At 32.0% G+C, this 13,162-nt stretch overlaps 1 protein-coding gene across 4 annotated transcripts in view; it reads right to left on the bottom strand.

Moving 5' to 3' along the window:
* Positions 1-1,660: 1,660 nt before the first annotated feature.
* The window catches only part of Ythdc1 (YTH N6-methyladenosine RNA binding protein C1), a 30,765-nt gene continuing 19,263 nt past the window's right edge, over positions 1,661-13,162 (bottom strand). For 2 of the 4 annotated variants that reach the window (XM_076865298.2, XM_076865300.2), the window contains 8 exons: positions 12,050-12,134; positions 10,868-11,034; positions 8,277-8,359; positions 6,975-7,011; positions 6,839-6,902; positions 6,667-6,729; positions 4,895-5,029; positions 1,661-2,675 (listed from right to left, as the gene is read on the bottom strand). In XM_076865298.2, coding sequence (XP_076721413.1) covers positions 2,451-2,675; positions 4,895-5,029; positions 6,667-6,729; positions 6,839-6,902; positions 6,975-7,011; positions 8,277-8,359; positions 10,868-11,034; positions 12,050-12,134 — 859 coding nt within the window. In that variant the 3' untranslated portion in view covers positions 1,661-2,450. The remainder of the gene's footprint in view (positions 2,676-4,894; positions 5,030-6,666; positions 6,730-6,838; positions 6,903-6,974; positions 7,012-8,276; positions 8,360-10,867; positions 11,035-12,049; positions 12,135-13,162) is intronic. The other 2 variants (XM_076865299.2, XM_076865301.2) reach the window with 1 other exon arrangement.

Genomic DNA, 13,162 nt, shown 5'->3' with positions numbered 1-13,162 from the left:
TACAAGCACCTACCAGAAAGATGTGATGAATGTGACACCATAGAAGTTCTGCCCCTTTCTTTCTTCCTCTACTAGATTTGTCCTTTCCAACTCCAATATATTCTGAGCATCTTTCCCCAAGTCAAAACTAAAGAGTCAGAAAAATTCAGTTGCACTCTATATATCCCTGTGTGACTGAAGGGTACTACTTGGTTATAAAATAACCCTATTGTCCCTATTGATCTTATGCTTTGTTTTATTCAGATCTATGGTCTCCCAATGTTTTGCTATTTTTTAATCAATGACTGTACTTATAGGGTCTTTTCTCTTCCATGAAGTAGAAAAGTGACCAAAAATATCTATCTATTCTATCATACAAGTATTTCTGGCTTTATCTATTTAATTATTCTTAAACCAATTCCCTGATACTTTATATTCACATAATTTAGTGCCTGGAAGTGAAGGGAATCTCTTCTACTGGACCTCTTATAAGCAAGTAAAGCTCTTTTCCAGAAGTCCTCAGAAAAAGTCTCCTACAGTCTCTTTAGCCTAAGTACCATAAACTTCCTAGTCTTAACAATCTTGCCCTGATTGATTCAAAGAGTTCCTTAAAGGAATATGGATTAGTGGTTAAGTAACCCTGGTTGAATTCCTGGTACCTTTAAAAAAAAAAAAAAATCAGGATAGATGATCTCTGTGTCACACTACCCTTATCCTTGGGGTCAGGGAATTATAACATTACTGGAAAAGTGCTCACAATTATTCACATTTCTTTCTTCATCTATTAAACACACTTGACATGTTCAAAAAAAGACTTTTTAATATTAAAACAAGAAACAATCTAAATGTCTTTCAGAAGAGTGACAAAGGCATTTTACCACTACCAGCTTTCAAAATCAAACAACAAAAGGCAATTCCAAAGCTAGAACTCTGGTATCCTTAAGAAATAGTTAATGTACTTTCCTGAACCACACTGCACAGAGTTAACATAAATCTATAGGCTTTATTTTTGAGATAGGAAAAATAAGTTTACTCATTTTAAATGCAAAGAAAAATATTCTAAATGCTGATATGAATATGAAGGCAGTAAAATTAGAGCTTTATATATTACAGAAAGCTCCTATGTTCTCCTTTTCAGACCAATAAATACAGATTAAATGTAAAGCTGCATTATCATCTTGTGGCACAGACTCTAAATGTTTAAAAACCAGAACAAAGTAGTCAAATATTCAAATAGCCCTTACATTTAGATAATTCAACTTTATACAGGAAAAAATTTCATATGTAACTCAAGAAATTGAAATGCAAAATATTCTTCAATAAACTGTTAGCTTATGTTGATCTATTTCTATTATAGCTTATTACCAGTGGGAGGGACTGGCAGTTAATATATGGAAATAACTAGGAGGGCTAAATTTTACGTCAATTTAGGAAGTAAAATAGAAAATTCTACAAAGTACCTCACTTATAGAGGACACAAACAGATTGAAAATCTGAAATAAATAAGAGAACAAATCAGAGATCAAGGTAGACCCAAAAATGTTATCAGATGTATAAATACTTAACCAAAATACCAACATAATTCTACCTCATCGCATAAATTCTTAGAGAAAGTATTCTTTTATGTCCACTAATGCATAATAAGAAACTGGCAATCAGACAAGAAAAAAGTAACAACAGGTAAGTGTCAATCTTTACCAATTTATTTTATACAAAACAGTAGCAATGTAGAATATGGGAATTATCTTCTGCTGCCACACACGCCAAGTTGTGAACATTCCAAGCCAATGTATACAGTTTAGAGGGAAAGGCTAAACAATAGCATCAATCATGCTACTGAACATAGGAATCTTTTCTTTAAAAAGATTAAAAATTAGATAGCAATGTCTTCTTAATATTGCTCTCATCATTGAAGACTAAAAAATAAAAAGTGACTTTATAAGTTTTTTAAAAAAAGAGGGGAAAGGAGAAACCAAGAGGCTGCTACAACACTGCCATATAGTCAAACCATCATACTTCAATATTTGCATACTTGATAGCAGCATTATTTTTACTGAACCATGTGCAACTACATGTAGAAACACATCAAAGCAAAATACCATGGCAGTTATCAAGATCTGAAAGAAAACAAACAAAAAATATAACTCTAGATGAATAAGCTATAAGATGAACATTTTTGGAGAATGAATCAATATCTACATTCTTGGACTGTTCCATTCTGCCCCAATAAAAGTGTCAACTTAACTGTCAACTGTGCATTTTTGGAGGATTTGAGATTTTCCAGTTCTTATTATACTGCATGCTTGAAACGAAGGGGGTAATAATAAATCCTTCTACACAATGGACTTTAAGTAGACAGCTGAAAATAAATTTACTACTTGTAAACACACACCAAAAAAACAAAACAAAAAAAAAACAACAAAAAAAAATTTTTTTTTTTTGTATCTTCAATCAGAGCTTCCAAAAGCACATTATCTTCGATATCGACCTCTCTCCCCTCGGTCTCTGTCCCGATCACATAATCGCTCTCTTTCTCTTTCTCGATCACGTCCTCTATCTCGCTCTCTGTCTCTTCTGTTATCTCTAGGGCGATCTCGTTCTCGCTCCCGGTCTCTTTCACGGGGTCTACTTCTCCGACCACTGACAACAGCTTGTGTGCGACGAAGGAAATCATCCACTCTCATATCATAATCATGCTAAAAAGGGAAGAAAAGAAAGAAATGGGATAAACATCCCAAAATGTCTGAACAACACTTATTAAGTCTGGTAGAGAGGAAGATTTCAGAAAATTATAATAATTAATTCACAGAAGATATATTTTGACTGTTCAGAGAAAAAGAATTTTGATGGTTCACTAATTAAGACATTTACCATAGATAACTCAAGCCTCATCATTCAATTTTCTTGTATTCAAGTTTAATGATTCTTCCATCTAATCCCTTTAACGAGATTTAGACCAAAGTAAACACCTGGTCATGACAATCAACCATCATATTTTCCCATTATGCTAAACACTGTCAATGTTTTTGATGCAAGACTAATACTTTTTACCTTCCTTCAACTCCACAAAATACAGCAAACTCTGCCCTCTTGAGGTGAAACTAAGAAGTCTTATGCTCCAGATTTTTGTTAAAGTCTATTGTTAATGAAAATTTACAGATAGAATTTTTAACAAATAATTTATGGAATTTAATGAACTGTTAAGAAAATAAGCACTCAGTAAGACTCAAGTCTTGTCTCACACAGAGCTAAAAATGTACTTAAGGATGAAATAAATAAGGAAGGATAAGGTGAGCAACTAAGTGAAAGGGAAAGCTGTGGTTACTTTTTAAAAGCTTAAGCCTTGCTCTAGTTTTAGCTTTCTACTTTCATTTCTCAGCTCACCTTTACTTACTGAATATTTTTTGTTTTAAAAACAGCTTAAATATATAGAACATAAGATTCAAAACACAATCCAACAGCATATGTATTCTAAGCTTACAACATCATATATTCCTTTCATACATAAGGAATATGTGATGTTATAAGCATAGAATATACACACACATAAATTAGAAAACCTACTACAATAAAATTCCATGAAACAGAACTTGTTAAAAAGGACAATTGTATTTCAGTAAAAGAACCAGAAAGACTTCTTGTTTTAAAAATTAGGCTATCACTTTAAAAAGGCACTTTTTTTAAACACCACAACCCAACTAGTAAACTAAAATTTCATCCGACACAAGCTATATTTTTTTGTGTGTGACTAACTAAAAAAAGTCTACCAGTTTCAAGTCCATTTATTAGAATTCTCAAATTGATTTATATCATTTTATATCATGTTAAAGATACTAGTTAAGACTTTATTTTGAATGATTACTATTCTTAAGAGAATAAGAAATAACAATACATGTCAAAAGATTGCCCAGGAATCTATTATCCTGGCCAACTAGAATTCTTAGTGGGAAGATAAGAGATACTTGGCCCCTGTACAAACTCCTCATCCTAACAAGACTTTTTATTGGGGGGAGGGAGATTTTGAGGAAGACACTGTTTTTGTTCTTTGTAAATATAAGTATCAAATTTACAAGTATATGAATTACACTTCTAGCAAGTACTAGAAGACAATTTCCACTTTTAAAAAAATAAAGAACTGGGATCCTAATTAGAATCAGATGTATTCCATGTCTCTATAAATATGTCAAAATGTACTCTACTGTCATATGTAACTAAAAAGAAAAAAATTTAAAAATTTTTTTTAAAAATCTAATTCTAAAAAACAGAAAAATTTAAAAATAAAATAAAGTAAGAAATATAATAAAAATAAGCCTGCTATACAATAAAAACCTGGAAACCTCAAAAGTAGAAATTATCTTTCATTTATTCTGAAGTGATTAAAAAAATACCTTTTATATATCAAGTACATTGAATACTTATATAATTATTAGAACCAATTACTAAAGGGAGTTATTCTCTATTTATTAGCATCTCATTGCTGTTTCCAAATATCATAAGAACCAGATGCAAAGGAGATTAAACATACCTGGTTATTAATCCAAATAAAATTTGTTAAAAATTTATATAACAGATAATGAGATTATCTGTTAACATAAACCATCAATACTATAAAAATTGAGACAGAACATACAAAAAACTTAGAAATACCTAGTAGTAATATTAATTACATAGTTACAGTGAACATTTTAGTACAGAAAGAAAATATCCTAGGTATTATTTATCTTTGATAGATTATCTAATTTGAGCAGTCTTTAATTTGATTAACAAAAAGAAATATCTGTCTAAATAATCCAAAGGCTTGATCAGCCATTTTTAAAGTTCATATATATATAAACACAATATGGTATCCCCATATTTAAATTACCTACAGAATTCTAAGTAGTTCCCTCACACCTTTGCATTCTCATGCACTTACTACTCGTTTATCTCTGTATCTTGCTTCATGTGGTACTGGATGATGTCCTGAGTAAGGGGGATGGGCTTGAGGAGGTGGAGCATGGTGCTGATAGTAAGGATGGTGTGGAGGCTGTTCCATTCCCGGATAGGGGGGCTAAAAAAGGAAAACCGCTTCCATAAGATTCTGCCAAGTACCCTTGAATATAAGCCATTGTTAGGATTATCCTACCCAAACCACCAACCCCAAATAATTTAATCTTCTGTACTAGCCATTAAGGTTCTTCAAAATCTCCATTTGTTGAAAACAAAGTATTTGTGATAGTCTCTCTAATCACACATTTTTAAAGATCCAACATATTTATACTTTTTAACTTATATCATTTACATTCTAATAGAAATAGCAAACATGGTATTTACTGAGAGCCAGGTAGTATCTTAAAGCACTTTAAATATCATTCATTTAATTGTCACAGAAAAACCTAGAGGCACAAATTCTTAGTTTATAAGATGGGGAAAAAAATGAGGCACCAAGTAACCTGCCTACAGTCACAGTGCTAGTAGTTAAGGGGCACAGCAGGTATACAACATCAAGCATTCTGGTACTAAAATCACTGATCATCACTTGGTAATATTGTTCATCATAGTATTTTTGGTGTCTCCAGTCCTGTTTGAGTCACTCAATTTTCAAAAGAATTTCAAATGTTAACTGTTTTTCTTTGTGAGCAGAGTAATGAGTAGACTCTCCATCTGAACACTTGCTTTCTGAGCATTCTCCAGACCATCATTAAGAGGCCCATCCATCATCACCTGCTTAAGTACTATGCACACATTTATTCTCAAGAAATAAAATAAATCCAGAAAATAATGAACCTTTGAATGCCATTACAAAATGAATAAAGTACAGAAGTTACTTTCATAGTATCAAGCTCATATATTAAATATTTTAATTTTACATTTTCATAGACCCCAAAAGGAAAGAAATCTCATAATTATCATGATCCACATATCTGTATATGTATGTAGTAAAAAATTCTGTATCTTAAGTGGAACAAAAATCTGATGAAGAGGTCACATAATATAACATTTAAAATAAAATAAGAAACAAAAGCCACTTAAACTACCAGTTTTCCTTTCTTGGAAATTAACATTTCAGTTAACCCTTATATCTTACAATAAACTCTAAGAAGAATATCCAGTTTTCCTAAAGAAGGGAAATGATTAAAAATCAGTAATTATCAGGATTTAATCAATCTTACTTTAAACAGAAAACTAAATTTATATCAGACACTATACTAAATTTTAGATATCTCTGGCAAATTTTTCTTAACAATCCTATGAGACTGATACTATTCAGTAAATGTTAAGCTATAAATGAACAGGCATAATGTCCATTTCATTCACCACTGTATACCTAAAGAAAGCTCTGCCATGTACAGAGTATTAAATGTTTGATGAGCCAAAGAATTTTTTTAATTTTAGAGATGAGAAAGAGATACATTATGAAATTTGTTCAAGGTCAGAGTTAGAGAAAAGAATATATCTGAATGTAGGCAGAATTTACACTAACCATAATACCCTATTATTATACATCTCAATTATGCTTAGACTGTTAACACAAATCAATGTACTCATTAATGCCTATAGCTTTACAAACAGCATGCAATTTACTTATTAGCAAAAATTTGTATTAAGTCTCTTAATAGATAACTATAAGCATCATGTTACAAGTAAACACTCAAAGCATTAGGAACTGTAAATTAAATTCATTGAAAAAAAAAAAAGAATACAAACCATTCCTTGCCATGGTGGTGGTGGTCCCATGTTATGAAATTCCCTCACATAATCATTGTAGGACTAAAATAAAACATGATAATGTCAATAATGAATAAAAATCATCCCAGGACTACAAAACAAACCAGACCCTGGTTTTATCTACATTAAATATATAAAAGGTAATGCTTACCCCATTTAAAAACACATCTCGGCGAACTCCTGAAAATCGTCTGTTGGGAATAAGATTTGTGAAACTAAATTCAGGTAATTCATAAGCTAGTTCCAAGAATGTAATTCAAAGCTAAGCAAGAGTGAACCCAACTTACCTGTCTACTTCCTGGTATCGTGGATCCTTTAAATACCCTGTTCAAACATCAAGCATTTTAGTAAATCAAATTTATATATTTTTATTATGGCACTATAATTAAGCCTTCCTTACCACTTGTTTTAATTCTTTCCATAAAATATGTACTTTAAGTGATACTATTATTATTTATTCCATTTTCAAAATTTCTTCTTAGATAACATGATAATCTAGGCAGTATCTAACTTAATGATATCACAGAATTGTAAACTACTGGAGGGGTTTTCATGTATATCTTCTACATTCATGGCCCAAATCCTGCTATAGAGAAAATTTCTTCATTGTGTACCACAGGAAAGGTAAAGAGAAGAGAAATTATCTTGAGAAAACTGTAACAGGATTTTTCTTAAAGCAAATGTTTATCTTTCACATTGAATACATACAGGTCTTGCTAAGTAAACCACAGATATGTTTTAAAAAATGGGAACTCAAAAGGGGAGGGAAACAAATTGCAAAAGTTGCAAAAATGTATATATTTTAAATGAAAAAACCATGGTAGTAAGAGAAAGAAACAGCCTTTTTCCCAGCTTCTTTTAGTAAGAAGCCAGCAAACTGAAGCATAAAATGTTGGAGTGGCCATGTTAATGGGAAAAAACTACTTGCACTACTGCAACACAAGACCCCATTTTAGGAAAGAATAAGGCTTGTATCAAAAGCCACTTGTTATAGAAGAGTACTATATTGCTAACACCAAGTCCCAAATTGCTAGTTTTAAAAGTGTATCACTATTTTCTAAATATGATATCCTTTGTTGAATAAAAATTCTTTTATAAAAATTCCAGTGAATAGACTAACTAAAAGCTGCATTTAGATTACAGACCAAGTATTTTCCATTATTCTGCAAAAATCGTTAAGTTTTTTTATTTAAAAAAAAATAAAGTATAACTTCAGTTTTCGATTAAAGCTATATAATACATAAAACACTAAGTATCACAGAAACAAAAAACATAATAAAGTATACAGTCACTATTTACCCTAACTACATTTAAATCTTGAACTTGTGTGCAGATATATTTCCATTTTTGCAAAATTAGCAATTTCGGATAATTAAGAGATTATGATGACTCACAATGGAATAGATTAAACCATCTTATCAGAGCAGGGGAAGAATTACTAATGAGAAATATTAATAATTTCCTAATGTTTAAGTAGTCATGTCTTAAATTTTCTTCATTTTTAAAACTACAGGATTATGACAGAAATTTTTTGTTTTGTTTTGTTTAATAATTTAAGTCAAATATCTGCAGGATTATAAAATATTAACCTGGTCTCTGGTGAAACTCAGGGGGATAGTCAATCCTTGGTTTCTTTCTGCTGTTATGAATATCATAATCTTCTGGTCGACGCCTACACAAATTAGACACATTAGAAATTAAACCAAAAACTGCTGGGAGAACAAACAGCAAAGCAAGAGTTTTTGATAGAGATAAGTACAAAGAATAGCCCATTACTTCCTTTAAATAACATTAATTTTTGGCAATCAGATTATCTTAAAAATTCTTAATTTTAATTTCAAATTATGTCCTATAAACCAAACCTTGAAAGTACCACTGGAAGTAGGCATTCTCTGCAATATCATGCTATGATGAGACAGCCACAGAGTAATCTGATCAAAACATGTAAATCATATTTTAGATGTCTAATCAAATATATCCAGAATAACAATAAAAACACTTTCCCAAATAAAGCCACCATTCACGTGAAAAAGAAAGGTGGGTGGGTGGGAGAAGCATACCATCATTATACAACAGGTAATTCTAAAATCTATATATTTAAGTTATTAATGTCACGTTAGTTTAAGTCTAAACAAAATTAAAAACTGCATAAATATTTTCCCTCTGCCTTGCACAAAATTACACTTTTCATATGATCATACAGAAAGTTTGATATTTAGAAAGAGCTACTGGTACAGGAAAGTTTTAAATAAAATTTAGTATTTTAAAAACTAATTTCTTAATATTTCTTAATAGCATTTATTCTATATTTAATAACATTAAGAAATTAAGGAAATTTTTTTCCAGAAACAATATAAATTCGCAAGTAATGCTCATGAGCTTTAACAGAATTCATAAAACTAGTTCAAAGTATATTCTTTATAAGGTGAAATTGTACTGTTTGCAGAGGGCTGCTTTTTATTGTCTTTCATAAATCTTAATGGCTAATGTAACATAATAAAATACACTGCAATTTATTTGGCATTAATAAAGAGCTAAACAAAATTTTTTAAAATCCAAAATATTTAGTAAATTTGTCTTTTTAACATTAATGTCAAATAAAAATTGTAGTAACCTAGCATCACTAGTTTTTCAGCTATTTCTCTGAACACTGACTGCTTTTATTAACGTTTGCAACACAAGTTCACTCAAACTTCAGTTAAGTGCAATAACCCCAACCCCCCCCCCAACAGAATAAAAACAGTTGAATCTACAATAAATACTATGAAAATTAAAAGCTGGTTTAAAAAATAAACATACCGCTTTCTTGTAGTTTGGGGAGTGCATTTACGACCGGTATAAAACATGATAGTAACAGTTCATATAGTAGTCCAACTACTGACTTTAAGCTGTAAGCCACATACATAAATGGAGGCCCTGGCAGGCTTGAGAGAAGGTGTAGTGGTGTAATAAGTATAGTTTGCAGTCCATTGCAAAACTGAGGTAAAAACTTCACTTGTATAAATTGTATTGCACAGGAAACCTCTTAGCTTAAACTTCAAAAGACATCTTGGTGCTCAGTCCTTTTAGGCCAAAAGTAAGGGGCTCTGCCAGGTTTCCTCCTACCTACTCGACAGTGTCCTTTTTAAGCTCAAAGAAATGGGACTCTTGTTGTATTATCTGTACCTACCGCAGGATGTTTCCACCAAAAGGAAACTTAACCAAAGGTTTCATCCCATCAACCACATATCCAATAGTCTTTAGCAGAATATTTTAGATTTAGCTGTATGCAAATCTATACAGGGGAAGGTGTTGGGTAGAAGGGCTTAAATCAGTCCTTTGCAAAGACTTCTCTCCAATTCTGTAACAAGTTAAACCCCCTTTTCCTGGAAAATGCTGTTAAGTTCATAAAGTAGTGATCAATAACCATGGCGATCCTCTAAAAAACACTTTAAGTCCACCGGTACTGCCAGCATCTGGAAAAGTTGTAAACAGACACAGCAACAGCCCTTCGTTTTGGTTTGTTGCCGGGTCTCCCAGGGCCACTTGATTCCCTTTGGAAAGAACCTATTGTTTTCAGAAGCTCAGCAAGATGTATGATTTCACTGGGTACATGTTAGAGAATATTTGGCAATGGGGTTAACACATCACGGTGACAAAATTTCAAACAGTCCCAATAATGCTCTTCTTGAATATCAAAATAACTTAAAAATATTTTATCCTCTAAATGAGGCGTCATCTTCTGAAAAAATATTAGTGATCCTTTATAAAAGTCCCATATCTGATAAGGATTATCCAGAGACACACCTGAAAGAAAAGGCTTTTTACAAAATATTAACAATTTTTGCAAATAAAGACTTCCGCCTCTTCCTCCTTTCTAGCCTGTTCTTAGCAACAAATGCCTACCTCATTTCACTGGTGTACTGTGTTATCAGAGTACTAACTAATCTAAACTGGTTATCACTCTTTAGCAAATAATTTTTTTCTGCATAAGGTAAGATCCCCATTTTCCTCTTGAAAAATGACTGAGACCAAGGTGACCATGTGAAATCCTCAATGAAGCCACAAACTAGTCCATGCAGCTTGATTTGAGGATTTTCTCTTTCTTCTTTACCGCAGGAAAAACTTTTGACGAATCATATTCCTCCATCATGTTATCCTGATACATGTGCCTATTATCAGTCCAAAGAACGTTTCTAACCTTCCCACATCCCGGACTGGTTCTCGACGGGATGGACGTCCTCTTGATCTGGGCTGAGAATGCATTCTTCTCTTGTGACGCATTTTATGAATGACCTGATACAAGTCAATACTTTCATCGGGGGGAAATAGAAGACAAAGCTGGGTTCCACATTCAAGTTCAATTTCCTGGAATAGGAAAGTAGCAATTTTTAAGACAAAAACAGGAGAACCCTTTTTAAGACTTGCATTTTCCTGATGTATAAGAACAAAACTTGACTTGGAGGATTCCTTCCCAAGGCTGATGATAATGAGATTCCAGTAAAATTTCAAAAAGTATTACACAAAAGATTCAGAAAACCTTCTCAAGGTATTTCATGAAGGGTAAATTAAAAGTATAGAATCTTCACAGTAAAATACACAAATGCTACTGCTTAACTCTAAGAATCATCCTCTAAAATTAAAGGAATATTTCTTTGTGTAAAATACAAATACATCAGGACAAAGCCATCAATCTTAATACAGTAAAGAAAAAATACATGTTAGTGTGTGTGTGTGCCAACAACTTTGATAATTATGCACTGAAATACATCAGAATAATTATAAAGGCAGACAAACTTGCAGGCTTTTAAAAAGTCAATGCTATTTTCAATTAATATACTGAAAGAGACTAACCATAAAGCAGATTTAATCATAACTTCAAAACTTTAGTCTTAGTTTCAATTACCAACATTTTCATTTCTGAGGATGAAACATTCAGTATTATCTGTGAAAGCTATGAGGATGTCAAAAGTTTGTTTAGAAATCACTATTTAAATCACTACATACTCTTTTAGACTTTAACATCTGAGTGTGTGTGTCTTTGCAGAAGCCTATTCTCCATTCAAAAAACATCAGCAAAGATGTTAAATGGCCGTTCTAAAACGTGTTATACAAGTGTGGAATTTGAAAAATGACATTATGAAAAAAATTAAAAACATGCCACAATCATTTTCCTTTTAATTTTATCAATGAAAGTACTACATAAAGCAACCTGTATTTCAACATAGATGTCTTCTTAAAAATCATCATAAACTCCAAATAAGATTTCCCCTTAATTTTTTATAGTTCATTTCTTTCAGAAATGGTTTTAAAATATCTTTCAATCAAGATTTCTAAAGCAGTTGGTTAAATTTATGTTTTTAAAGAATTAATCAAAACAAACCTGTCCATCGCGTCCTATCTTTACTGGCTTATGTTCATTCCAAGGATTGGTGAGATGAGCCGACTTAGTAAAGGGTAATTCACGCCTAAATACAAAATAATATCAATTACTTTCTTTTGTGTAATCTAGTAAGGACCTTACACTACTACAGTAGTGAATCCCTATTTTAACTGTGACTTAAATGTGACTGAAATTTTTAAAAATCACAGCAGTTCTGCATATCCCCTACAAAGAGCCCCAGGGATAGCCCCTTCTTCTACATTCTCCAGTTTCCTCAAAAAACAAAAACAAAAAAACAAATAGATGTTCCTTGCCTTTCTTTTTTTTTTTGTACTGGGGATTAAACTCAAGGTGCTTTGCCACTGAACTACAACTCCAGCACGCCCCCACTCTTTTTAAATTTTCAGAGAGGGTCTTATTAAGTTTCTAAGGCTGGTCTCAAACTCATGATCCTTCTGCTTCAGAAACCTCAGTCACTGGGATTACAAGTGTGTGCCCACTATGTCCTGCTACTCCTTTACCTAAATGAGATTAAAGCCTAGTAACCCTGGTAAACTGAAAATATCTCAAATCAAAAATACATTTAATACTCCCGGTCTACCAAATATAGCTTAGCAATGTATATGATGTAGAGTATTGGTTGTTTACCCTTACAATGGCACCACTGGCTCGAAGCTCACCAACCTATCTAACATAACAAAAGAGTACTGAATATCATTAGACTGGGAAGAGATCAAAATCAAACTTGAAGTATGGTTCCCACTGAATGATTATCATTTTACAGAACTGTATCAAAAAATTCAAACTACCATAAGTCAAGGACTATTTGTACAGTGTTTAAGAGCATGGGCTTAATTAAGAACCAAGACAATTTAGAGTTTAAATCCCAGCTCTCTTTCAACAGCCTGAGCTTCTTCGTTTTACAAATAAGAATATAACTATTTATATTATTGTTGCTTATGTAGTTTGCAAATGAAATGACATATAAAACAGTTAATATATCCCTTGTGTATTCAAACACTTGTACTTAATAACTAACATGAAATTGAACTTTAACCTGGCTTTAATATCAAATGAAATACAAATTTCCCTCTCCTTAGTTCAGGGTTGCAG

The sequence above is a fragment of the Callospermophilus lateralis genome, chromosome 8, assembly GCF_048772815.1.
Source record: "Callospermophilus lateralis isolate mCalLat2 chromosome 8, mCalLat2.hap1, whole genome shotgun sequence".
NCBI lineage: Eukaryota > Metazoa > Chordata > Mammalia > Rodentia > Sciuridae > Callospermophilus > Callospermophilus lateralis.
This window is presented reverse-complemented; position numbering and strand designations above follow the sequence as displayed.